This window comes from Letharia lupina (genome assembly GCF_014066315.1).
Source record: "Letharia lupina isolate WasteWater1 chromosome Unknown contig_3, whole genome shotgun sequence".
Lineage (NCBI taxonomy): Eukaryota > Fungi > Ascomycota > Lecanoromycetes > Lecanorales > Parmeliaceae > Letharia > Letharia lupina.
Window position 1 is genome coordinate 303,449 of NW_023502972.1, and position 24,954 is coordinate 328,402.

A 24,954-nucleotide genomic window follows, 5' to 3' on the forward strand; every position below is an offset into this window, starting at 1 on the left:
AGTAGCCTCCTCAACCAGCTCATCGCTCCCCTCTCTTCGGCGCCGCGAGCCTGAGCCAGAACCAGACGTCCGCATACAACCGTGAACGGGTCCGCTGCTGCGTTAAAGCGGGCAAGTTGGGTATCGAGGGCGTCGCTTTCGGTTTTCACACAGAGGCGGGAAGTTGAGGAAGGCTTGGGGGGTTCACGAGGGTGAAAAGGGGAAGGATGGCGAGCGGATTGATGGGGTTGATCGGGGTGGCGACGGATGAGGGTGGCGGATTCCGGTATCGTTCGAGGTATTGCCGAAGCAGGAGGAAGGTCTACGTGAGGAAAGTGATGGCGAGTAGAGAAGTATTTACACCAGGAAGACAAGGACTGAAGCAGCCCCGCGTCGGAGGAAGTTGAAGATCGATCCCGCCAATACGGTATCGGCCTCGGTCGGAATGCTTTTTTGGCAGGTACAAAGAAGAAATCTGTACGAGTATCATCAACGCAACTCCCCCTCGCGGAAGCTGAAAGGCCAGAACAGCCCGCATGAAGAGATATAGAAGCGTTGGATGAGTAGAGCGCCTTATCAGATCACGACATACCCTCCAATCCACGGTGATGCTTCCATGCGTACTGGCGCGTTGGTAACAGGCGCATCCTGCTGGGACCATACCGCGTGGACCATGACGCTCGTTCGGTCCTTTAAACTACATAGCAGGAACGGATGCGCGCTGGTGTTGTAGAGAGTCTGGTTGCTGGATGCAGATATGGGGATGTAGGGCGAGGTGGAGCGGATGAATGGAAGAGTGGAAGATTGGGAGATGAGATTGCGCAAGTAGGAGAGGCGGGCGGGAAGGTGGATATTTGGTGTGTGGGTAGCAGGTACGAATGGCAGGAATGTGATACGGATAAAGGGGAAATGACTTGCTTTCTGGGCTTTGAGGGCCTTTTTAACATGTTGTAAATGTCTAGTGCTCGAGACGCTGAGGAAGGGGTAGAAGGTTGACAGGAGACTCTGCGGCTTCTTATCAATCAAGGTGATCGTCATTACAATGACTATCAGTACCCAGTAACAAACATTAGATCTTATAGAAGAGCGTATTCGTTATACTGAGCCCGTTTGTGTTCTACATTTCGTCACTGCTGTCACGCCTCAACGACTCATTAGCATTATCGCGCCATAAAGTCCCTTTCCCGTCACTGATTCGCGTCGAACGGCTTATAAAACTGCAACGCGGCCGCCTGCCCTGAAACAGCGACGTCCACACTACTCCCAAACGCCTGCTTCGCACTAACGCTATGCTTAGTCACGGCACTATAGAGCGCGAACCCCCCCGTCGTCTGCCCGATCAACGCCAGCGTAGCCGTCGTCGAAGTGTCGATATAGGGACTCACGCTTCCAGTCTGCGCCATCGGTATCGCAAACGTCGCCGTTAGCGATGTCGGAGGGGAGCTTGTGAGGTAAGCGACGGTCGTGTTGAGGGAGTACGTCGAGACGGTGTTGATGGAGGGACTTGCGGCGAAAGTTGGAAGCGTGGGAGAGACGGATGAGAGCGCGGTGACGGCGAACATGGTGTCTTGGAACGTGAAATTTTGGCCGGAGGCGGCGAGGCCGGAGAGACCGACGCTGGCTGGGAAAGAGAGGGTGAAGGGGTAGGAGTGGGTTGGGCCCCAGATGCCGGTTCCGGTGTCCGAGGAGGAGACCGAGGCTGTGACGGATGTTGTGGTTGTTTTCCCGGCACGGTTGATGAGGGTAATACTTTGTATTGGTCAGCACAGAGGGCTGATAGAAATGGGATAATGTGAAGAATTACGGTAAGGTACTCGGGGCAGCGGCGGCTCCAGAGATTTGGATGTACTGTTCAAATCAACATGAGGAAATCATAAATTTGGGCAGGAAAGGTGCGAACCCTAAAGTATCCAGTAAGGGTCATGGTGCCTTTCCAATTAACGCTGAGCGCGATACCGTATGGCCTCAGATTAGTAGTCGCCGTTGGATCCACCGCTGTCGTCAGACTGACTTCCTGCGGTACGGTCTCAATCATCCTCTGAAGAATGGCTGAACATTGGCCTGCAAAGTAACTAGCAGACGCTGAAAGTCTGGTCATGGTGTCGTTTGAATCCGAGTTATAAAGGCGGAAATCCGAATTCACTGTCTTATTGGCAGTCGTGACCAAAGGGCCGCCCTTATCGCCTGTGCCATGAACATAATCATTTACGGTATCAATGTCGAAGCCGGACACAGTTTCGTCGAATGCAATTCGACCATCTGTGTTAGTGGACGAGACTGCGCTGGCTGGCACGGCCTGAGGAAAGCTGCTGTGATGCACTCCGCCCATAGAATGCCCGCAGGCCGTGAGTGTAATGGTATCATCAGTATTAAAACCAGCATTCGAGAAATCATCCAATGTGTCCTGGAGATCAGTCTCGGGCTCAGGAACACCAGACGGTCCAGCAGCAGTGGCATCGATACGGCCACCTTTCATTTCGATGTGAGGGCCTCCACAAGCTCCAACCGCCATTACGGTCCCTAAGGCTATGAGATCGGACACTGTTGAACGATCAATATCTATTGCAAGCTAAAAGTAGGAAGGTGCTCAGGGCTGGGGCAGGACTTACTCGATACTTTGTCGTTAGTGAAGTAGCTGAAAAATGTAAGGGCATCGTTGAAGGCTGGGCCAACATTCTCGGCACGTGTGGTCTCGAAGCCAATGGAAGCATCGATGCCGCCTGTTTCGCTGTAGATGTTTGCTGTCACGAAATCATCTGCAACGCCTTAGTTCCTTTCATCTGGACCAAAGCACACGCATCAAATCTTGTGATATAAAAACAAATTTTCAATATTTGAGTCCAGAGCGATAATTGCTGTGGGAAGGGAGCGAGTCAAGGGATTCGCAATCGAATTTGTAAAATTCAAATATTATATGAGAACATGGTTACTTACGAAAAGCAATACGGATCCACTCGGCTGCAGTGTTTCTGCCAAGGCTGTTGTTGGAAGCACCAGTAGAAGGGTCATAGTAATTCGAGCAAGGTGTAATGGCAGACAACATGCCAGCGGGGGCAGCATCGAAGTAAAGATGTTCGATTTCCTTGATGATGAGAGCCTCCGTGTTGGCAACATATTGGGCCGTGACACTCCTGAGGGCCACAAAAGAAATGCAGATCGAGAGGAGGGTCTGCATGGCCATGGCCTTGGCAATGGCATTCAGCCTCATGGTGCTCGAAAAACTTTAATGATTGTGACACCGCAGAGATGAGGAGATGAGTATCTGTGGATGAAAAAACTCTCAAGATGGGGGAATGAGGGAATATCAGTCCCAAGAGAATTCGAGACCGCTGCCGACTCCGCTTGCGAGACCTGATTTGGTATTGCTTAAAAACGTCCTGCATGATATCCGCTTTTATTGAAAGACCTCTTATTTCTAATCGGTAGTCGCGATCCGAACGGTGAACCAAACAAGATGCTATTCTCCGCTGATCTTGCCATAAACGAGATAAGCCGTGGGGTGATTCTGAAGCTGATTTGAGGGGAGTACGGCAAGCCGCATGTAAGCTTATATGGGATGCATATGCAAGTCAGCAGCCATGGTTCTGGGATCAAGTGGTGAACAAGAACGTTTTAGCATCTTTAATGCATGTTGTTGCAAGCTGTACGAATGAAAAAGCCGCCTTGCCGAAGGACCGGATTTTAGCGTAAGCTGGAGGACCGAGGAAGGCCTGGTGGGCATGACCTGCAGGACAAGCCGCTATTTTTAGGCATGCCAATCGCGAGCGACTCCGAAAGATTTACCTTAGCCAAGGAATCCCCTCTGATCCGAGCCAGCTTACGTACTCTATTCTAGGGCCGCTTTCAGCGTCTCCTTCCTCTTTTCGATCACCGCCGATTTCTGCATATTTATTGGCTCAATCGAAGCACCACTGTTGCTCGTCCGCTGTTCTCGGACCCAGGCAGCCATACCCGCCCACAACCATCATACCGATCAGGGCCTGGAACAGCATCATGCCATTTGGCAAGTAGTCTTCGGCAGCAGCGGTCACATCCTGACTCGCATTTAGGACCGCGACTCGTTGTATCTCTTGCTTGAGACCTTCCAGAGTCAGACTGTGCTGGGGCCAGTCAACGTCATTGACTTGATTTTGTTCGCCATCAGACTTTGCTCCTAATCCTTTCGCGGATGAATTCCGGGAAATCTGACGAGCAGACTGGTAGGCTGCTTCGAGCAAGTTTCGCGTAGTTTTTCGTTCGACTCCAATTCTGACATGTAGCTTAATTTGGACATATTTGATGTCTTCTTCGTCAGATAGCAGCTGGACCAGAAGTCCATGTGTAACCTGTCGCTCATTCTTTGCTTCGGCTACGAGTTGAGGGTTATTGAAGGCCGACTCCACGTGCGTGATCCAAAGGTTGCTCTCCTCCTGAATGATCGCATTGAGCGATTTGGTGGAGAGGAAAGGATCGTGTTCCGCGGGAAGGCTACGAGTAATGTGGTACCATGTCCCATCAACGCCACGCGAGTAAACCGAACCTTGCTCAATCGTATTCCAATCGTTAGGTGGTATGCCCGGTGGGCAATGCGCCATCGAAAAGCTGTAGCCGGTAAAGCGAACTAAGAGGCCACGATTGGTAGGTACGCCCCAGCTTGCGTTCTCTGTTACTAAATTCGTACGCTTGAGAGTCCGTGATATCGCGGGTATCCACCAAAACGTCTCCAAGCGGGCTCGTATGCAGTAGAAGGAACGTGCGAGAGGATTCAAAAGATTCGACACGAGCACAGCGAATAGATGTAGTAGCGTAGAGAACATGACAGCCTGAGTCCCAAACATGGGACCACCAGTGGTAGATGTATCTTCGTTCCTGGTTATTGTCCGAGGATATAAGGCGTGGTTTCGAGGGCCATTGTACAACAGTGTCGATGGGGCCCATCTAAAGCCAGGTTCACTCAACCTGGGGCCCACGCGGAGGAGAACGTTCTTGGGTATACCTCGGAATGCGGTAGGCATTAACAACCACATGCGATGGGTTCGAGAATGGTCACAGCCAAAGTTCTCGCAATTCGCTAATGGACATGGGCCATTGAGTACATAGGCTACATCCAGGTCTAGAAGCTGTGCGATAAGTAGCGGCTCATCTGAAGGAACACTGACAGATCGGTGTTGGAGACCAGTCTCAACGGCCCCAAGATCCCATCGATTGCCGTCAACTTCATTAGGGATCCTCGCGAATTTCAATATTTGGGTGATAATGTTACTGGCAAGTCCTTTTCTGCCAACGCTTGATCCGAGGATCTGGTACATCTTATGTACGAGATAGTTTATGTTGATTGCTTCGTCTTTGAACAAGAACGAGAGTCGAAAACTCTTTGCTGGGAGTGCGCCTTCTTGTAAAGTCCAAAGTCGACGAGTCCACCCTGAGTTGAGGATCCTTATACAAGCCTCGTCGGCTTCCACTGAGTTGAAATCGTACATGCGCAATGATGCGTCGAGAACAAGGACGCGGGTTGCCTCTAGATAGGTCTTTTTCATCTGTGCTAAAGCTATGTTCTTCGCCTCTCCCGGTTCTACTGGGCAGCAAAGAGTGTCACACCAAAGCAAGATTTCCTCGACTGCCTGAGGGTACAATTTTGCATAGTATTTGTTGATGGTTTCATGCAAGAAACCTAATTGGCAGCGAGGTAGTGCGTTCTCGTAGGGATTTCCCAATCCATCTGCCCAGACATGGGATAAGGCAATGTAGCGAGTCGTTGACTGTGATGGCACTAATTCGACTGAAAGTTCGTTCAATATATGGCTTTCCTGGATGCGCAATAGAGGCAAAGATCCGCTTTCCAAGATTTCAGTTAAGCGCTTAGTGTCGATCGAGATATACTCGCAATTACAGCCAGTGAGATGTTTCGTCTGATATGTGGCCAGCTCATTCTGGTAGGCTAAGCATTGATCATTGCTGCACCTTCGATGAAACCCATCCGATGCTGGCTGGCCGAGGAACGTAAGAAAGTGCATAGTTTGTAGATACCAATGATTCTCGACATTTACTCTCACCTGACTTGGGCACCACCCAGATGATAGCATCGGAATCTTCCAATAGGCGTATTCCAGATCCATAAGTCGAGCAAACGCGCTCGGACATTTATTGGCCGTCACGTTGTAAGCTTCATTTGTAGCAAGCGTGAACAATTCTCCCAGCGAAGCAAGTGAAAACTTGATCCGCGGATCAAAGTCTGGACCGGCCCCATGGATCGTAGCAAAAGCCAGGCGCAGGCATTCTGCAATGTGCTCGTAGGTGTGACGAGGGTTGACGAAGCCGGCGTGGATGTCAGAAATCCAGTTATCAAGTGCTTCAACAAGTCCTAAGGTCGAGACAGTGGGGTTTTGGCCATCATCGGTTTCGATGGTAGATACGAGGTCCTCAGGCCGGTAGCGGTCGCCCAATATCTCGTTAATCAGTCCAAAAAACAGCCATCTCTGGAGGAAGTCCTCTTGCTCTTGCTTCGGTGTTGGATATACCCGTTCATGCTGCCTGTACGGGGAGCCACCAGGAACGTTCCCATCTGACGGCAATGCATGAGTGACGCCTTCTCTAATGGGATATGTCAGAAATGATCCACCATCGTAACCTTTTAGGCAGACGTAAGGTACAATTGTCCTCTCATTGGTAACGGCGTTTTTGGGGGTGGGAAGATGATCCATTGGCAGACAACGAACTTGTCAGGTCAAAGGATATTTGCACCTCGTGCGTGCTAGGAACTCTGGTCTGGAGGCGGGGTTTTGTGGCTTCAAGTTGGGCGTAATTTTGGAAACACTAGTGTAATGATTAGAGTACTACGGCTAGTACTAATGTAATATACGTTTCTTATCCTGACTCCTGAACGTATGCAGGCGATCAGCCTGATGAATTCTGTCTAAGAAAACGGTGCTCTTCGTTCGAACAAGCGAATCGCATCTTGCATCCTCTTTTGATCTTATTGAGCGTGTAGAGCCTCTCTAATGCCTCTTTCCTTGCTGCTCATGCAGGCACATTCCACGCAAGCTCGAAGTCAGTGATACTTGAAATTCGGGCTTGCTCCGACAGTCCCTCCGACGGTGTACATGTATAAGGAAAGAAGTGTAAATCTATCAGCGCCCCCTTAAGACACATCAGGCAGTGATTCATCTTGAAAAGGGATCCCATACGTGTACACACCTTTTCGATACATTTACACCACCGCAAAAAAAATCCCCGTCGTTGCCTTCAGAACCATCTCAAAATACAGCCACTTTGATCTGCAATGAAGACAAATACTTAGCAACTCATACTCTTGAAGTTTTCGGATCTGCTGCCGGTAGGATTAATCCAAAAAAGTGCAACTCTATCATGCATGAAAACAATATGCCTCAAGCCTCAACAAGTATCTAGAGATTGGTGTCCTTGAGAAATAATTTGCCAAAAAAAGAAGTGATATACGACAGATGAGATATAAACACAAGACTATTCTCCGGAGGAAGAAAGAGGTTCTTGAGCTCATTAAACCGGTATTTGATAGCCATCTCCTACCTCTTCCTCAAGGTGCTCATATTCCTCACCTACTCATTACTCCGGCACTACACCGATCTTAGGGGGTGTACATGTATCGAAAAAGGATACATGTATGAGCTACCTTCGGAAAAAGAAGAGCCGAGGTGTTTTTGATGTAGCATGTAGCAAAGAGGTCTTGAAACCGGCGGATCTATCAGTTTTCTCACTCCACAATTTCGTTCATCAGGTCCTGAGAGCAAGCGTTCCATCTATTTATGCATCATGGTACTGTAATCAGCTCCATAGCCTCGGCGCTGCGGTCGACGGCGAAGCCATTTGCATTGCAATGCTACACCCTAGTTTGTCTGCTGATCTGAACAGATGATGCCGCAAATATCTGTCGTGGTTCCTGCATCACCTAATCACCCTTTTGCATCTTTCGTCTCATGTTAGCTTCAACGCAGTATTATCCAATTCGATGCAATGCGTACTTCCCTACTCCTGCCAGTCTTTCCTTCACTTCAAATTGCTCTGCCCAACTAAAGCCTTGTTACGACGCTGATGGCAACCTTACACCCCTAATTCCTTGTGATCCCTTTGCCAACGTCAGCGCATGCTACTTTCTGGGAGTCATATGCGTGACGAACCTTCACTGTCATGGAGAAGCATTGGGGGATACATTTGAAAGTGTAGGAGGCTGTACCGATAAAACCGGAAATGATCCCGCTTATCCACTTCCTTTCCTTCCTGGTACTGTTTCCTCCTGCTATCTTTTGTCTTTGATGAAGACCGAACCCTCATTGCTTGTGGTATGGTAACACAGACCATTGTGTACGGAACTGGTTCTCTTATGCGGCCAACACTACCGGCTGCGGCGATGGGACATATTGTATAAACCCCGGCAACGAGAGATGCTTTTCCAATCATCATGGAGTCAAAGAGATCACCTATCATAATACTGCGACAACACCGACGGTAGCAGAGGCATGGCCCACAGACTACGCAGACGCGGGCTATTCGGAACCAACTAGGACAAGCCACCCTTCGACAAGCACGTTACTCGCTTCCAAAGGCACATCGAGCTCTTCCACGCTTACCACTATACCCTCACAATCTCAATCACTAGATCTACCTTCGCAGTCCAAACTGCCTACCCCGAAAGGTGCACCAACGCCAACACCGAACGCAACAACGGCTAGCAGTTCCAGCGAAAAAGCTATCATTGGGATCGCTGGCGCTATAGAAGCTTCGGGCGCTGTCGGCTCACTCTATGTATTCCGACGATCAAAAAGTAAGCGGGTAGAGCAACGAAGGCCAAAGCTCGCACCCGGGGTGGTCAGGGTTGAGAGAACGGAGTTGATGGGGCGTGATACGCGGATGGAACTGGAGGCTACGCGGGGTTGGCCTTTGGAGGAGGCGCGTTTTGGTGGGCTGCATGAGCTGACGTGACAAGATAAAAAGGGGGTGAGAATGAAGACAGTCAGTCAGGGTTAAGAGGCGTTAATCATTGATCTCATGAATCTGCAATCTATGATTGACTTCTCTTGCAGACAAAGTAGGATTGCGTGGCAAACACCGCCTACCCAGTGAACTCCATTGCCTCAAACCCGCCTAAGGTTGGAAGAAGACATTGTTCAGAATCAAATCCAAAGAGGGAAAGCGGTCCACAATTTTACCCCCTTTTCAGCCAAAGATCCACACAGCGCGACGGTTCCCATTCTTCGGTATACTGACGTACGCCCTTCCCGCCGTGCCTCTATCTTGCCTTCGAGATCGGCTCGGTGCATCTGTTGAGAAGGTGTTAGATTGTCCTTGACGACTAGCAAAATCGCGCTGCGGGCTATCCTCACTTTGTACCGTATCCTCCAGAATCGATCCCACATCCGGGTCGGGGCGTCGACCCCTTCCGATCTGATTCTCCGGCGCGCGATTTGTATCCTCGAATCGGTGCCTGATCTGCGTCTCCCGCGTCTCTTGTGCCCTGATATCGCTTTCGTGGCTGCACCGCTCCTCGTGCAATTGCCACTTCAACTCTCTGGCTTCTTGTCTGCAGATATCTAGTTCGCTTTCCAACTCTTTCTGCCTTTTGATCGAACCGTCGAGTAACTGGTCGAGGTTTGCTACTTGACTTCTCAACAGGCAGAGCTCGGCTTCTGCTCTCCGTTGCGCGTCTACTGCTTCGTGGCGCTCAGCTTGTAGGCGCCGTCTCTTGCCCTTCTCGACTTCAACCTCGGACTCAAGCCTTTTGATTCTGCTTTCCTTTTGTACAACCTCTCTTTGCAAGTATCTGATTTGCTCGTTGTTGTCCACTTCGGGAGCGTCCCCGTCGGAGGCCGGAGGAGTGAGTGAGGCTTGTTGCTGGTACTGGGGTGGGGGATCGTCTTGGGCTTCGAGCTCAGTCGCATCCTTTTGGCTTCTATAAAACCTCGATCCTCTGTCTTGGTAATACTGCGGCCTACCGACCGACAGAGTGGCGTTCCACGATGTCAAGCTAGGCAGACCTGCAACTTGGGCTCTCACTGCTTGGTTTGCTGCAGTCCTTCGCGCTTCTAGTTCCTCATTCTCCGCCTCCTGTCGCTTCCTGTTGAGATCTTCCCACTGCTTGCCAGCTGAGTATTTCCTCATATTTTCGGTTGAGTTCAACAAGCTCGGAATGGAAGGCTGAAATTTGGGTTTGCTGTATCACCTGCTCTCTTTACCATCAGTCCAATTCAGCCAGACACCTATAGCGACTAAGCCTACCTTGGCTCCTTCTCAAACCCCAAAAGACGAGTTCGAAGCATGGAAGCAATCCTCGTGTGCCCTTGCGCCAGAACTCGGAATCGAAGTCAAACCCCGCCAATATTATAAGGACTGCTAAATTATGCAGGGCATGTGGGGGTGCAGGGGTGCAGACCATGTGTGCGTCGCTGATTCGGTGGGCCCGTACCGCCCATGCAGGGCTTGCAGAATCAATGCAGCACTCCCAATGCGTGTCATTGGCTCGATCCTGGCAAACCTTTCTCCAAAACTTGCGTTCGAACGAGGATAAAAGTGAACTAGCGAATTAATTGGCATATAAGATACTACCATATAGCCGAAGCGTCCATCTGATCATCGTTTGGAACCGTATTTTATATGTAAAGGGGCCTTATAAGGGCCCCTTCTGCAACCACATATTTTGGAAATAACCCCTACATATTTCCACTAAATAACGCCACCACTTGGCTAATGAAAACAAGGCTTGAAAATAACGCTATGAATATTTCCAAAACAAGTAGAATATGTGTACGGTTCCGTTCTGTAACCCTGTTTCTGAGGCTGAGTCAGAATCGTCGCAAAAATTGTCTTCTCCGTAAAAAACCATTGAATTCCTACCATTCCACATCACCATGGCCGAGATACCTGCTGCTACTGCTGCACAGGCTTTGGCTATCATTGATACTCCTATTACTCCTATTATTACCTCAAACATACTTGATATTCTTAAGAAAAAGAGAATAATATATGTATATCGGTCATATAGATGTCCACTATTCTTGGCGTTCTTAGCCTTATTTTGACTGAAAACAACCCTCGAGGGTTGTTTTCAGATATTTTCAAGCCTGTTTTCGCTTACTAAGCGAAAATATGTCGAGGGTATTTTCAAGCCTGTTTTCGCTTAATAAGCGAAAATATGTGGAAATATGGTTACAGAACCACCAGGTGTGGACAGAAGTCTGAACACCGAGGTTTACCCGGCTACCTGGAGAAAGCTGAGAATCTAATATACATATTCCTTCATTACATCACCAGGGAGTCCATAGCCTCAAAGAATTTAGCCTTGCGACGCGTAGTAGCTTCATGAATGGCCAGGGGGAGGATTACGCGGAGGCGTGTGAGGTGTATTCATTGTGTGGTGTGGACCATTACGAAGAATATCTAATTGTTTTGGTGTGGTGGTGGTGGGAAGCCTCCAGTAGCCGGGTAGACCTCGGTGTTCAGACTTCTGTCGACACCTGGTGAACGATACCCTGTATATATTTGACGCTAAGCTGATAATTAGTGGAAATATCTAGGGGTTATTTTCAAAGTATGTGGTTGCAGAAGGGGCCCTAACACTGTGGTATCGTATGGCCTAAGGCGCTAGTCAATGGCCTTATTAAGCTCGCTGTCGCCAATCAGAGAGCTCGGAGAGACGCTCTTTTTAGACGGGAAAATAATACCTGATTTGGGGGCGTAGTGTACCGCAAATGGCCTGTACCTACTCCGACCACTCATTATTCTACTTGCCTTGCTACTGTGAGGGTACTTCTGATTTTACCCTGGGGGCCTAGTACAATAAAGTACTATTACTCAGCAGGCTACTAGGACCCCTATCTTACAGTCTAATTATGGCCTACGTCTGAAAACCGTTATTTTGAACGGTATTTTATATGCAAAGGGGCCTTATAATGATGTGGTTTTTTATATGCCAATTAATTCGGTAGGTAGTCAAAAGCTAATCACCAACTATTTTACGGAGTAATGACTGCGCGCACATATTATGATATTCATCATGATTGACCTCCATGATGTGTCTTGCGTATCGCGGCCCTCTCGGGCGCCACAATTCACGAGCTCATTTCTCAAGAGGAAGCAGCTCCGGCTCTGCAACCAGGGTAATGCCATCAAGTCTCTGATCAATCTAGGTTACTGTGAAAATCTTCTTTATCGGATGGTGCCCCGTCCGATGAGTGACAGTAACCTTCACGAGCCCTTTGGCTCTCTCTGTTCGTTTTTTTGTCCATTTTCGCCACTTGCCTTTGATGTCGCTTCAAGCTGTCTTGTCCCGTCCTTTGCAAGCACGGGCGATAGGTCTTCAGATATGGGTCTGTCGAATTTGAAGTTCTTTGAGAACTTCTTGAGTCCGTTCAATTCGATAGTTTTGTCATCGCAAGCGCGAAACAATTCCGTCTCCTCTTCAAGTTCTTCCTGAAGTTTGTCCTCTTCAACTTTGGCGGAGTGTCGTTCCTTCTTCTTTCGGTGGTCGACACCCTTGCCAGGATCCTTGACACTCTTTTCTCTGAAGGGAAGCCTTTCAGGTTTCTCCATACCTCATGCGCAGACGGTGACTTGACTACTATCGTATTCGGTTATTCGTCTTTGCGCCACCTGGACTATTAGAGAAGCGCGCTTAAAGACGCATCTCGCAATGCGGACATTACGTATTGCCTACGAGGATCGACGAAAATGACTCCGACCTCCTTCTCGTACATTTCAAGAAATGCCAGCAAGTGTGAATCGCGGCAACTGGAAGGCTTTAATTACTGACCGAGAGGGTGGACATAATTCCGACCACCGGAACTTGCTTGGACGAAGTGGGTCTTTTCTTTCCGTAAGCGATATGACGTTGAATTGAACAGAAACAGAAACAGCACCGAAGATATAAGAAAGAGAAACTAGATCTAAAGACGCTATGCCTCTGCTAGTCGTCCAGTGTTCCAAGCCTGAGTCAGTGTTTGTCTTCGCCAATTTGATACATAGTTTTTCCAGTTGAGCAGGAAGAATCCAACCTCCTTTTCTAAATCAGAATCTGTGCACAAATACAAAAACACGCATCAAACAAAAGAAGGAATGAACCCCAATAATTTTGCTCTAATTCCTAACGGGCTCGACTCGAAAATCCTAACTAAGTAAACTCAACTAACCTTCACAGATAATCATACCTGACTTCTCAGGCATGGTCAAAACACTGCTACTTCTTCCGTTTTCCACCCCGCCAGACCAAGGAATAATAGCGAGCAAGTACGCCACACTAGAGAAGGCTCAAGTCCAGCGCAAAGCCACGTCTCCTCCAGCGGAAGTGATGACTCGTCTGATGAATCTTCAGAGGTTACCTCAAGGCTCCCCTGGAAACCAGCGAACAATGACACAGCGATACTTACTGGAAAGGGGCATCATGACAGTCATGGAAACAAAGACGAGCAATCTGACTCCGAGGAGGCGAACGATTTCGGCAAACGGCGAAGAGCATGCGTGAGCTCCAGTGAATGCGGGATGGGCGCAGCCTCTACAAAGCCCAGAACCTTACCCAGGATAACACCACAGGATCCATCAGTGAAATGTCAATCGTGTTTAAAAGGGCGCAGAGCCTGTGATCAAACCAAACCAAAATGCACTGCATGTATCAAAAGGGGAAGTGCTTGTGTTCCTCGGGATGACCAGCCACCAGTTATAACGTACTGTCATTGCTGCATTCGAGATCGGCTGGTATGTGATCAGGGGCGGCCGAGGTGTGAGAGCTGTCAGGCCCGGAAGCATGCCTGCGAATACCAAGAGAAGGGATAGTTGCGCCGTGTCCAAGATCCCACTGACAAATATCATGCTTGTTTCAAAAGCGTTTACTGGTCCGATGGCAAAAGTCCACGCGAGAGCTGCATCAAGTCCAGAGTCAAATGGTGCTGCTCTCAGGGCTCTTAGCCAAAGTCCATGAAGCGTATTCCATTGGAAGATAGATGCTGACCCTGTAGCAGAAGATATTCCATGTGCAACGGTGAAGAGAAATGCAATGGATGCATCAACCGCAAACGCTTGTACTACAAGGACCAGCCCATGCAAGGCGGGAAAAAATGCATGAACTGCAGCTTTCAACGACTCATAGGTGGCGGAGCAGCGCCTTGCGGAAATTGCATGCTGGAGATTGTGACCAAATGCAAACATCAGGGCGACTATGGGCTCACAGAGCGCCACTATCATACCCCGTCAAAGCCCAAAGATGTGTTTGACGACTGCCTGGGTCGCGTGCGATACGGGCGTCGTCACGGTGTCAGCATTCCTTGCGACAGGCAACTACCCTGCAGAAATTGTCTCAGTAGCACAAGAGAGAAGAGTTGTCGCGGCCAGGCTGAAGAAGCCCTCAGGATATATAATGCCAAACCCACTTATTGTTCGACGAGACGGGAAGCCAAAAACGCAAGGACCCAGGATGGAAACTCAGTCGAGGAGACGCTTAAACCATCGCCATATTGTACCACACTCGCGTGTGAGATAAGATCATGCCCTGCCACGTTTTTTGATCTCATTTGAAGCAGAACAGTAGAGATCAGCTTTCCTTGAAGAGGTCGATACTCTAATAAAGGACCACACATGACCAGTCGCTAGCAAGCCAAAGGATTAGAGTGTGTTGACAGTCCGTTGGATATGCGAGAGGAAATGCGGACCAGATGGTACCGTCTCCAGATACAAAGCGTGGTGTGTCGTTTGAGAAATTGCTCAGTCGTGAAACCCTTATCCTACAAGTATTTCTTCGCTCTTGCATCTCATTATGGATGGTTTGTGCAACTTGAAGCTTTTAATTGGACATAACCACAAGGCTGAGTATGGCTTACAAATCTGTGAGCTTAGCAGCTACGACAAGCTCCTCCGTGAGTATTGTGTTATCCACAAGCTTCCAGTACCAGCTCTCCTCTCGCCCTCAGGCTAATCCACAGCGATTTCCTCGCTTCATCCTACCGCAAAATCATAAGGACGGCTCAATACTTGCATCTTTTATCACAATGGCCACTGCGAAGTTCGCTGTGGCCCTCCACGCTGGGACAAGCGATACCTGGAACAACGACGCAGTGCATCAGCAAGAGGTCGAAAAGATACTCAAGACTATCGCTGAGACAGCTGGGGCAAAGCTTTCCTCCGGTGCAAAAGCTATTGATGTTGTCCAAGCGGTCGTGACGTCTCTCGAAGATTGCCCTTTATTCAATGCCGGCAAAGGAGCCGTACTTAATAAGGATAGTGAACATGAGGTGCCTTCAGATTCTTCAGGTTCTTGCTGCCCTTCAAGTCATAGCAGTCGCTGATACTATCGCCCTACTAGCTGGAGGCCGCAATCGCGGATGGGACCTCGGGAGCCTACGGCGCCGTAGCGGCTACACGAAACATCAGGAATCCTATTGAGGCTGCTCGTGCAGTAATGGAACAAGGACGACATTCCTTTCTTGTAGGCCCTGCAGCAGATGAATTTGCTCGCAAGTCGGGAGTCACTATGGCATCGAATGACTACTTCACCACCGCTACGAAGAAGGCTCGCTGGGAAGCCCGAGCCCGCAAAACACTCGGCCCTCCTGAGGATCTTGAGACAGTCGGGGCCGTTGCACTTGATCTCCATGGGAACCTCGCAGCTGCTAGCTCTACTGGAGGACTGACTTGTAAGATGAAAGGAAGGGTCGGAGACACGGCTATCATCGGAGCAGGTCTGTCTGTGGACCAGAATGTAGCTGTTATTTGGTGAGTCCCCGGAACTTCTAGTCAATGTTCGTGGACTAAGCTTGCTGACATCTGTCTACAGCAGCGGTGCTGGAGAAGACATTCTGCGTCACTCTGTTGCTGGCAAGGTTGCCGCCTTGCCAGGCACCGAATCACTCAGTGAGACTATGGCCCAAGTCATCCTCAAGAAAGCTGAGAAAGCGCCTTCCGCATGCGCCATCCTTGCTCTCAATTCTATGGGTCATATTGTCGTCGAATCAAGTGGGCGCGTCTTTCCGACCGCGTCTTGTACCGCATCTTCTTTGAAGTCATCGATCCTGCCAACCACCCTCCATGTCCTTTCGCAACATGTTATTCATCAAGATGCCCTTATAATTGCTGGATTGACTCGCTATCCAATAACTCCTTCCCATGCTGTTGTCATTTGCCGTGGAGTTGGCGAACTAATGTCACTATCTCTACCCACATTCTTGAAGGTCATGCATACTGTGCGTCAGGTCTCTGCAACACTGAATTCTGGTTTGTCTACTCACCGCTGTGGCATGACTTGTGACGGTAGCGGTGCTCTCTCTCTAATCCCTCTACATGGCATTAGCAAAGACTGGACTGCAATCGTCCACAACCAAGAGGAATATAATGCCTTATATCCCGGCTACCTTACATCAAAGAATGGGCCAAAGATGGCAGACGCTTTTCTTGAGGAAATGCGCTTTCGTATTGCCGCTACCACGGGCATTGCAGAGCCTTTCAACAATTATTTCGATGGTGAAGCATCAAACCAGAACATCTTTGCCCGAATCATCCGGGGAGAGGTACGTCAATGGCGTATCTGGGAAAATGAAGCCTATGTTGCCTTCCTGACGCCATATGGCAATACCCCCGGATTCACAGTACTTGTTCCACGCAAGCATCTCGGCAGCGATATCTTTGGACTCGAAGATGAGGATTATAAAAACATTGTTAAAGTTGCTTACAAGGTCGCTCAGTACCTGAAGGAAGCCTTTGGCGTCAAGCGCTGCGGTATTTTCTTCGAAGGCTACGAGATTAACTATGCCCACGTAAAATTGATCCCAGTGCATGATCAATTCACATCCCAGGGGCACCTTTTCAACCCCATAGCTGCGCCTACATCTTTTGAAAACATTTACCAAGGATTCCTCACGACGCAGTTTGGCCCGCCTGCGTCTGACCTCAAATCGATCGGCGTCCACGCGAAGCAATTGCGTGAGCTTCACGTCCAACGAAATCGAATTGTGGCACCCAAAACATGGCAGCAACCTAGTACGCACTCCATGGAAGCTCTGCAGAGTCCTTGGTACACCGCTGTGTTCGCCCTCCAAGACACTCTTTTCCATGCGACAATAAATTTCTTCCAGAGTCAATTAGGATACAAGTACACCTTAGTCCCTGTAACCACAGATTCCATCAGCTCACCCATGGGTCTCGGATCGGACTCCCAGCCCGTGCATGTAGCCCTCTCTGGTCAGGACACTTTCCTTGCTGATTCCATGCAGTTCACTCTCGAATACGTTCTTCGGATTGAGGATGGGCTCAAAGGGGCCTACTATGTTGGTTGTTCATTTCGTGGTGAAGATACTGACCACATGCATCTGAATCAGTTCTATCACGCTGAGTGCGAGATGCTTGGAACCTTGAACGACGGTATCGAGGTGGCAGAACGCTACATCATCGCGGTCACTCGCGCTATCTTAGCGAAAAACGTCGACATTATCCGCGCCGTCGCCGGTAACACTTCTCATATCGATGATCTTCTCTCCCTAGCCACCAACAACGGTGGCCATCTTCCGCGCATCAGTCTTGCTGATGCCTTGTCGCTCCAAGAAATGGTCAATACCGCTCACGCGTGGGAATATGCTGTCCCGACCGATCACAGCAAAGGCCGCGCTCTTACACGCACGGGCGAGCGAATCTTGATTAAGCACTTCGGCGGCGCTGTCTGGCTTACCGAAATGGACCACCTCAGCGTACCTTTCTACCAGGCCTTTGTCCCCCACACTAACAATGCGAAAGCGCTTTGTGCGGATCTTTTGTTGGGGCCGGGTGAGATATTAGGACTTGGTCAACGTCATGCAGAAGCTACTGAAGTGAGGGAGGCTCTCACAATGCATCAAGTGCGCCAGGATAAATACGAGTGGTACTTGGATATTCGGGATGAGCAGAAGAGCGGCAAATACTTGCAAACAGCAGGGTGGGGGATGGGAATGGAGCGGTTTTTGGCTTGGATCATGAAGCATGATGATTTCCGCGACATGGCTATTATTCCATGCATGAAGCGTATGAAGTTTGCTCCTTGAGATTGCGGAGGTAGCTGCCTGACTTTGACAACTGGAGGTATCAAGTAGACGACGATGATGATAGTAATGATGATAGCAATGATCATAATACAGATAATGATGATGATGATGATGATGATGATGGCAGTGATAGTATGATTGTTGTTATGACGACGAGGATAGAGCAGAGGGAATGGACTTCCATCTCTGTGTCGCACCTACAACATAGCTTGCGTCACTCAATCTCTCAATTTTCATAGGGCTGAAAGTGTTACAATGCCTCCATCTTCCAAACAGTGAGAACAGCGAGTCGATCTGGCCATGATGGCTCTTCCAATAATATACATCAACAGCTGGCCTGGCGCAGGCAAATACACCGTTGCGAGAGAACTCGAAAAACAGATGGAGGGAAAAGTTCGCGTTGTGAGCCTTGTTTCGTTCTTTGTCACCCATTCCAGGTTTCTAGTCATTCACCAGAGGGATCTTATATCATAATGCTCAATATGCCCTCGTCTGCTGCTTGGGAGATTTTGCTTTCGTAGATAGAGATCCTCTTCTCTGGACGTCTCAATATGCACGCCCCAAATTTCTCACAGCCTACCACAGGTTCGCAACCACCTCCACATCGACCTTGCTGGGGCGATCCTTCCACGGACGAGTGCCGACTACCTTGAGCTGCGTCATCAACTGCGCTCCGCCCTCTTCAACACTCTCGCCACATCTCCGGATTCTTTCGACCATTTGTGTGTACTTACCCAACATTCTCCCTTATATAAAAGCTTGTCCCCCTCTTTAGCCGAATGATAAAACCTAACTCACCCTAGTTATGTCTTCACCGATTTCCAGACCGCCAACGAAGAAGGCATATCGGTAGCCTCAGAGTACGAGGCCGCGGCTAAGAAACGAGGCTGCGCTTTTATCCCTGTCATACTTACATGTCAAGTCGCGGAGAACGAACGAAGGTTGCGATCACTAGAGCGTCTAGGAGCGTTAGAGGGTGGCAACGGCATGCTGGTAGATACTGATGTGCTGAAACTGTTCCGGGAGCGTGGGGACGTTTACAGGTTCCAATGTTCCAAGCAGCTGGTCTTGGATGTTACGGAAATTACACCCGTGCAGGCGGCTGAGAAGATCATGCAGCATGTAAGAGCGGTATGTGGGGGAAGAGGGGAGGAGCGGAGGAAGGGGGGGGGTGGAGGAACAGGCAGTGTGATGAGGGGGGTGAACATGGACGTGAAAATTTCTGATGAGGTCATTTAGATGCTCGAAGAATAATCATTATCTCCCTTGCTGGTCTATTCCTTCTCTGGCCTTTTCTCCAACCACTTGTTGCATAGATTCTCACCTTACATTTGTACACTTTCGTGGGTATCATATAGGATGAGTTTGCTCTTCATATAGGGAACCTGGTTGAGGTAGTTTGCCCTTGTATGCATGACTTTTGCTCCACTGTTACGGCCAAATGGTTTATCTGATTAAAAAACACGCTATACTGTCGTGAGAACCATTACCTAGCTATATTCTACAGCCTAAAAATAGATAAAAACCAGTACTCGGCAAGCTTTTCAGTACTGAGAAGGACACGCCCCAGCATATATTTTTAAGTATAGCCTATTAATTTCATTGCATTAGTAGGATCAATTGCTAATGTCAGCGTGTCTAGTTCCTTCTATGTTCTATGCATGCGTCCCTTCTACATCCTTCCATACATATTCTATTATTGTTCCTTTCATGTAGCTAGCCATAGATAGCAGTGCTTTATTCTCCATCAGCTATATAATGGCTAATAACCCCACCACTAAATCTATACGCTTTCTATTATTACCACTACTGTGCTACGCTAAGAGGTTATAAGCCCTCGATTAATGCTAATAATATATTAACATTTTAATTATATTAAATTTTAAAAAAATTATATATATACGTTCTTCTAGTTATAATAGATAAATTAGAATAATAAGACGATAAAAGCTAATAGTCTATTATATCTATATTAGAGAAGTTATAGAAATTATACGATTTATAAATCTAGAAGATAAATTAGATAAAGTCTAAATAATTACGACTTAAGAAGATCTTTAAATTCGCTATACTCTTATTAATAGTTAATATTTCTATACTTAAGAAAGTATTTAATTAAGATCGCTAATATTAAATAATATATAATTACTATTAGATAGCTAAAATATACTTAATTCTCGCTAAAATACTAATTTAATTATAAGAGAATAAAGAGTATAATAAATAAGAGTTCGCTAACTTATAAATTAAAGATAATATACGTATATCTCTTAAGTTAGATAATTATACTTATATCGTAGATATTTATAATATATATAATATAATTAAAGCACTCGAAGGTATATATAAATCTAAAGAATATATCTTTTATAAAGTATTATAAAGAATTATTAGTCGTATAAGCTTAGCTAATTATATTAGACTCGAAGAGTCTTAGAGTTATATAGTAATGTGAAATTAGAAAGATAGATATATTCGTATATCAATCTAATAGTAAAACTAATTCTTAAGAAAGTAAAGGAAATTCGAAGGAGATCGCTTACTTAAGCTTATTCGCTAAGACTTTATTAAGATATCGCTAAGTGTATATTAGATGTATATAAATTAAGTAATTTAGAGTTCTCTTATTTAAGACTCTTAAGCCTCTTTTTTAATAATTATCTTTTTTCTTTAAAGATTTATTCTTAAATCTAAGTATAAAAAGAATATTTTCTTATTATTAGAAGATTTATTAAAACTCTTTAAATTTTATAAAAAAAGAAGAGAAAGAGTTTTTTATAATAGTATAGCGGAAATATAATATATTATAAATATATAATAAAAGTATATAACGTTAATAGATAATATTAGATATATTTTTATAGATTAGATATAGTTATAATAATATATAGAGTAACTATTAATATTATAATTTGAGTGCGTAACGCGTATAATTAATATACGATTATAATAATATTTACTTTTTCTTTAAAAAGTTTTTTATTTTATTAATACTTCTTTATTATTCTTAATAATTTACGCTCTCTATAATAAATATATAATAAATATATATTTAATTAATAGATTTTATAGACGTTATAACTATCGTTATAAATTTTCTAAAGACTCTATAATTATATATATATTTCTTATATATTAATAATCGCAATTTATAATACTCGCTCTTCATAGCGTTAGATTCCTTTTAATATTAAATAAGAATATCTATTATCGCTATACATAATAAGTCTTTAAGTATACTCCTCGCTTATATAATATTATATTTAATAATAGTAATAATATAATTATTAAGTATTATTATTACGCTCGCCTTTAAGGCGATTATATTATAATAAGTTTTCGTATAAATAACGCGTAATAGATATATCTATAGCGTCTACTAATTTGCTTAAAAGATCTCGACGAATAAACATACTATTATCGGCGTTAATGCTGTGATTCGCGTTCGCTTATAATATACTTATATCATTTATCATCTTTTTATTTCTAGCGCCCTCGATTTTATATTTACTACGCGATTTAAAATTATTTATAAATACTTTAATATAATCTTAATAACTATTTAATATATTAAAAATTAATTAAAAATAAAAAAGAAGTTAAATATAAAAGCGGCTTCGCTTAATAAAGCGAAGACTCTTCGAAAAATCCTCGATATTTTTATAGATATTTACGACGTAATACGCTTTACTATATATATCTATACTTTTTATATTTATTTTTTATTCTTTATATTTATATTAACTATACTTTAAATTAACTTTCTATTAATAAATATATTTTTCGCGCTTTTTAAATTAAGCTTAAACTTTAAAAGTAATAATAATAGAAATAAGATAAATAATAGTAAAGATAAAGAGAAAGAGAAGAATAAAGAGAAAGAAGAAGAGGAGAAAGATAAGGAGAATAATAAGATAAATAATAAAATGGGGTTCGCTTATAAGAGCGGTTTAAGGGGTAATTTTAGTAATAACGACGCTAATAATAATAGCTTTAATAAAAATTTTAAGAGGTTTAACTAGCCCGCCATTTTATCTATATATATCTTATACTACGATATCTATTATTTCTAATAATATAGTCTTTTCTTTATTATCTTCGAATATTAATACTTTTTATTAGCTCTTTTAATATTATTTTTTATTATAATATTCGAAATTCGACTTCTTATAGCTAAGTTCTTTATTTATAAATTTTTTTTTGAAATCGTTGATCTTTAAGCCCTTTTTCGATATTTGTGTCTTATACTTTTTATATCTATAAGTTCTACTTATTAAACTCGTTAATTAAATCTTATATATTTTCTATAGCTTCTTTACTAAGTTATTTATTATACTCTTTAAAATAATCTTTTTATCGAATAAGATATTTTATCTTACTCTTTCTTATATACTTTTTATATATAAATTCTATTAAATACTCTTTATTATCTTTTATTAATTTAGAAATAGAATATTTAAAGATATCTAGATTTTCTAGCCTTTATTTATATAGTTCTAATAATAATATATAAAAAATAGAATAAATTCGATAGATAAGTAATAGTTATAGCCGATACGCTTATATTTTAATATATTTCTAAGTATAAAATAAACTAATTAGCTTATTAGAAAGCTTTTTACTTAATCTCTTTTACTTTAAATTCTTTATAAAAAGTATAATAAGATTATCGTAATTAAATCTTTACGATTTATAATTCTTATTATAAGACTTTAACTACGTTTTTTATATACTTTACTAGCGTCTTATAAGCTCTTATTAAATTATATTAATTTTTTTAATACATTTTTTCGCTATAGATATTTCTCTCTCGATAATACTACCCTTAGCGGCTAATTTAAGTTTAAATTAATATCTATATATAGCGAAGAATAGATTATAATTAATTATTTTATACTCGCTTTAATAATACATAAATTTCACGATTAATAGAAGCTCTATCTAATTGTCTTATCGCTTTAAATAATATATTCTTAAATAATATTTTAGAGTCTAATTTTATCGCTTCGTCTATTTATTAATTTATAAATAAAAGATAATATTTAATCTACATTTTATATATAATTAATAATAGATTTTTAATTAAAACGTATTTATAAAAATAAATTCTCGATTTATAACGATATCTTCTAATACTTTATATTAGAGAATAATTTTCTTTATAAATAACTCTTTTAGTTATATAGCGTTAATTGTCTTATTAATAAATATATATCTTAATATTTTAATATATCGATTAATTATTATAAGAATTAAGTTATAAATATAATCTTTATATTTACTAGAAAAAAGATTTATAATAAAGTCTATTATAATTTTCTTTTATAATTTCGTTAGTAAAGGGAGCGTATCTAGTTTATTATAGAAATAATAGCATTTTATCTTTATACGCTAATAGATATTATATATATTAATATACTTTTTAATATCTACGCGAATACTATTTTAGTAATATTTTTTACTTATTAGCTTAAATATCTTATTAATATTAAAATATCTAGCTATAAAATCATTATAATAGCGTTTTAATAGCTCTTCTTAAATTAAGCTTTCTTCGAAAATATATAATTTATTATTATATTTTAATAGTCTCTAGCTATCTCAAATTTAATTATTAGCGCTTCGCGTTCGCTTATTTAATATCTTATTAACTTTATACTATTTAATAAGAGCGTTCTCTTATTAAAATACCTTTATAAATTTATAAATAGACTTATTACTTATATTATATATTATTTCGCTAATTATTAATACTTCGATAATTAGATATAAAACGAGTTATTTATAATTAGTAGTTTTAGTAATAGAATTAAGTCGCTTATTAGCTACGTTATAAGTATATTAAATAAGTATCTCGCTTAAACTCCCTCTTATTAAAGGTTAAGATTCTTTAAATCTCGAAGAATATATTATATTTAAGTGAGTTTCTTATATTGCGATAGTTATTAAATTTTTAAATATTGCTTTTTTTGTAGATACTTCTTTTCGAGAATTAGTATTTAAGAAACTCTTATTTATACTTAGATTATTTAATATAATAGAGTATTTACTATTAGGATTATATTTTCTATATATATAATCTATATTATCTTTATAAGCTATCTTAATAGTAGTTAGAATAGAATTTAAAAGACTTTTAATTCTAGCTAGTTTTTATTATAACGTAGAGAGAAGCCTATTAATTAATTCGTTTTTGTTTTTATAATTAAAGCGTCTTAAAGACGTATTAATAAGATTTATTTTATTTAATCTATACGAAATTAAGAAATTATATAAAGAGAGTTTTATTATTTAGCAGGCTTATTTACTATTTAATATTAGTTACATCTGCAAATCTAAAAAATTAATTTCTATACGATTTCCGCCGAGTCCGCACGATTAGCACGATTTAGCCTATTTAGTAGACTTTATCTATATTTAAATTCTTTTCGCCAATTCTATTAGTTTAGCAACTTCAAAAATTTTTAATAACTTTAAAATTTTTACGTAATGCACTCTAATACACTCTAAGTACTATTCTATATATATATAATATTAATATATATCATTATTAATATACGTATTATTATACGCTATACTAGAGTATTATCTACGCGATTAATTTTATTAAATCGTTTAATTCCGTAGTTAAATTTAAATTAACGTTAATACTTATCGCTATAAAACCTTATCGTCACAACGTCGATTATTAGAACTTTTCTTTTTTTATATATATTATTACTAAACTAATAGAACTAATAAAAAAGATTAGAATAGTTATTAAATCGGCGGAATTTAGGCGAATTCTAATTAGATTTACTAATTCGACGGATTTTATAATTTCCGCGACATACGCGCGATTAGCAATTTTAAATTTTATAGAAACTTTTTAGATTTGCAGATATAGTCTATAAAGTATTTTAAATTATTATAATTAATAAGAATCTTAATAGAGTAGAAATTTCTCTTTAGATAGTAATATTAGTACTTAAATATT

At 43.0% G+C, this 24,954-nt stretch overlaps 6 protein-coding genes across 6 annotated transcripts; 2 read left to right on the plus strand and 4 right to left on the minus strand.

Annotated features, from left to right (window-relative positions):
• Positions 1–1,166: 1,166 nt before the first annotated feature.
• HO133_007009 (uncharacterized protein) lies at positions 1,167–3,187 on the minus strand (the record flags this gene model as incomplete). Its single annotated transcript, XM_037297904.1, has 5 exons — positions 1,167–1,728; positions 1,784–1,827; positions 1,880–2,520; positions 2,589–2,735; positions 2,914–3,187. The coding sequence occupies 5 exons, from the start codon at positions 3,185–3,187 to the stop codon at positions 1,167–1,169; spliced, it is 1,668 nt and encodes a 555-aa protein (XP_037156539.1).
• A 688-nt stretch (positions 3,188–3,875) lies between these two features.
• Positions 3,876–6,659, minus strand: HO133_007010 (uncharacterized protein; the record flags this gene model as incomplete). The annotated part of the gene is made up of 1 exon (XM_037297905.1): positions 3,876–6,659. One exon carries the CDS (start codon positions 6,657–6,659, stop codon positions 3,876–3,878), a length of 2,784 nt encoding a protein of 927 aa, XP_037156540.1.
• A 2,488-nt stretch (positions 6,660–9,147) lies between these two features.
• HO133_007011 (uncharacterized protein) lies at positions 9,148–10,089 on the minus strand (the record flags this gene model as incomplete). The annotated part of the gene is made up of 2 exons (XM_037297906.1): positions 9,148–9,251; positions 9,315–10,089. The coding sequence occupies 2 exons, from the start codon at positions 10,087–10,089 to the stop codon at positions 9,148–9,150; spliced, it is 879 nt and encodes a 292-aa protein (XP_037156541.1).
• A 2,082-nt stretch (positions 10,090–12,171) lies between these two features.
• HO133_007012 (uncharacterized protein) lies at positions 12,172–12,516 on the minus strand (the record flags this gene model as incomplete). Its single annotated transcript, XM_037297907.1, has 1 exon — positions 12,172–12,516. The coding sequence occupies one exon, from the start codon at positions 12,514–12,516 to the stop codon at positions 12,172–12,174; it is 345 nt and encodes a 114-aa protein (XP_037156542.1).
• Positions 12,517–14,960: 2,444 nt separating this feature from the next.
• HO133_007013 (uncharacterized protein) lies at positions 14,961–17,978 on the plus strand (the record flags this gene model as incomplete). Its single annotated transcript, XM_037297908.1, has 3 exons — positions 14,961–15,203; positions 15,275–15,684; positions 15,746–17,978. The coding sequence occupies 3 exons, from the start codon at positions 14,961–14,963 to the stop codon at positions 17,976–17,978; spliced, it is 2,886 nt and encodes a 961-aa protein (XP_037156543.1).
• A 303-nt stretch (positions 17,979–18,281) lies between these two features.
• HO133_007014 (uncharacterized protein) lies at positions 18,282–19,217 on the plus strand (the record flags this gene model as incomplete). The annotated part of the gene is made up of 3 exons (XM_037297909.1): positions 18,282–18,380; positions 18,504–18,700; positions 18,782–19,217. The coding sequence occupies 3 exons, from the start codon at positions 18,282–18,284 to the stop codon at positions 19,215–19,217; spliced, it is 732 nt and encodes a 243-aa protein (XP_037156544.1).
• Between the last annotated feature and the right edge of the window lie 5,737 nt (positions 19,218–24,954).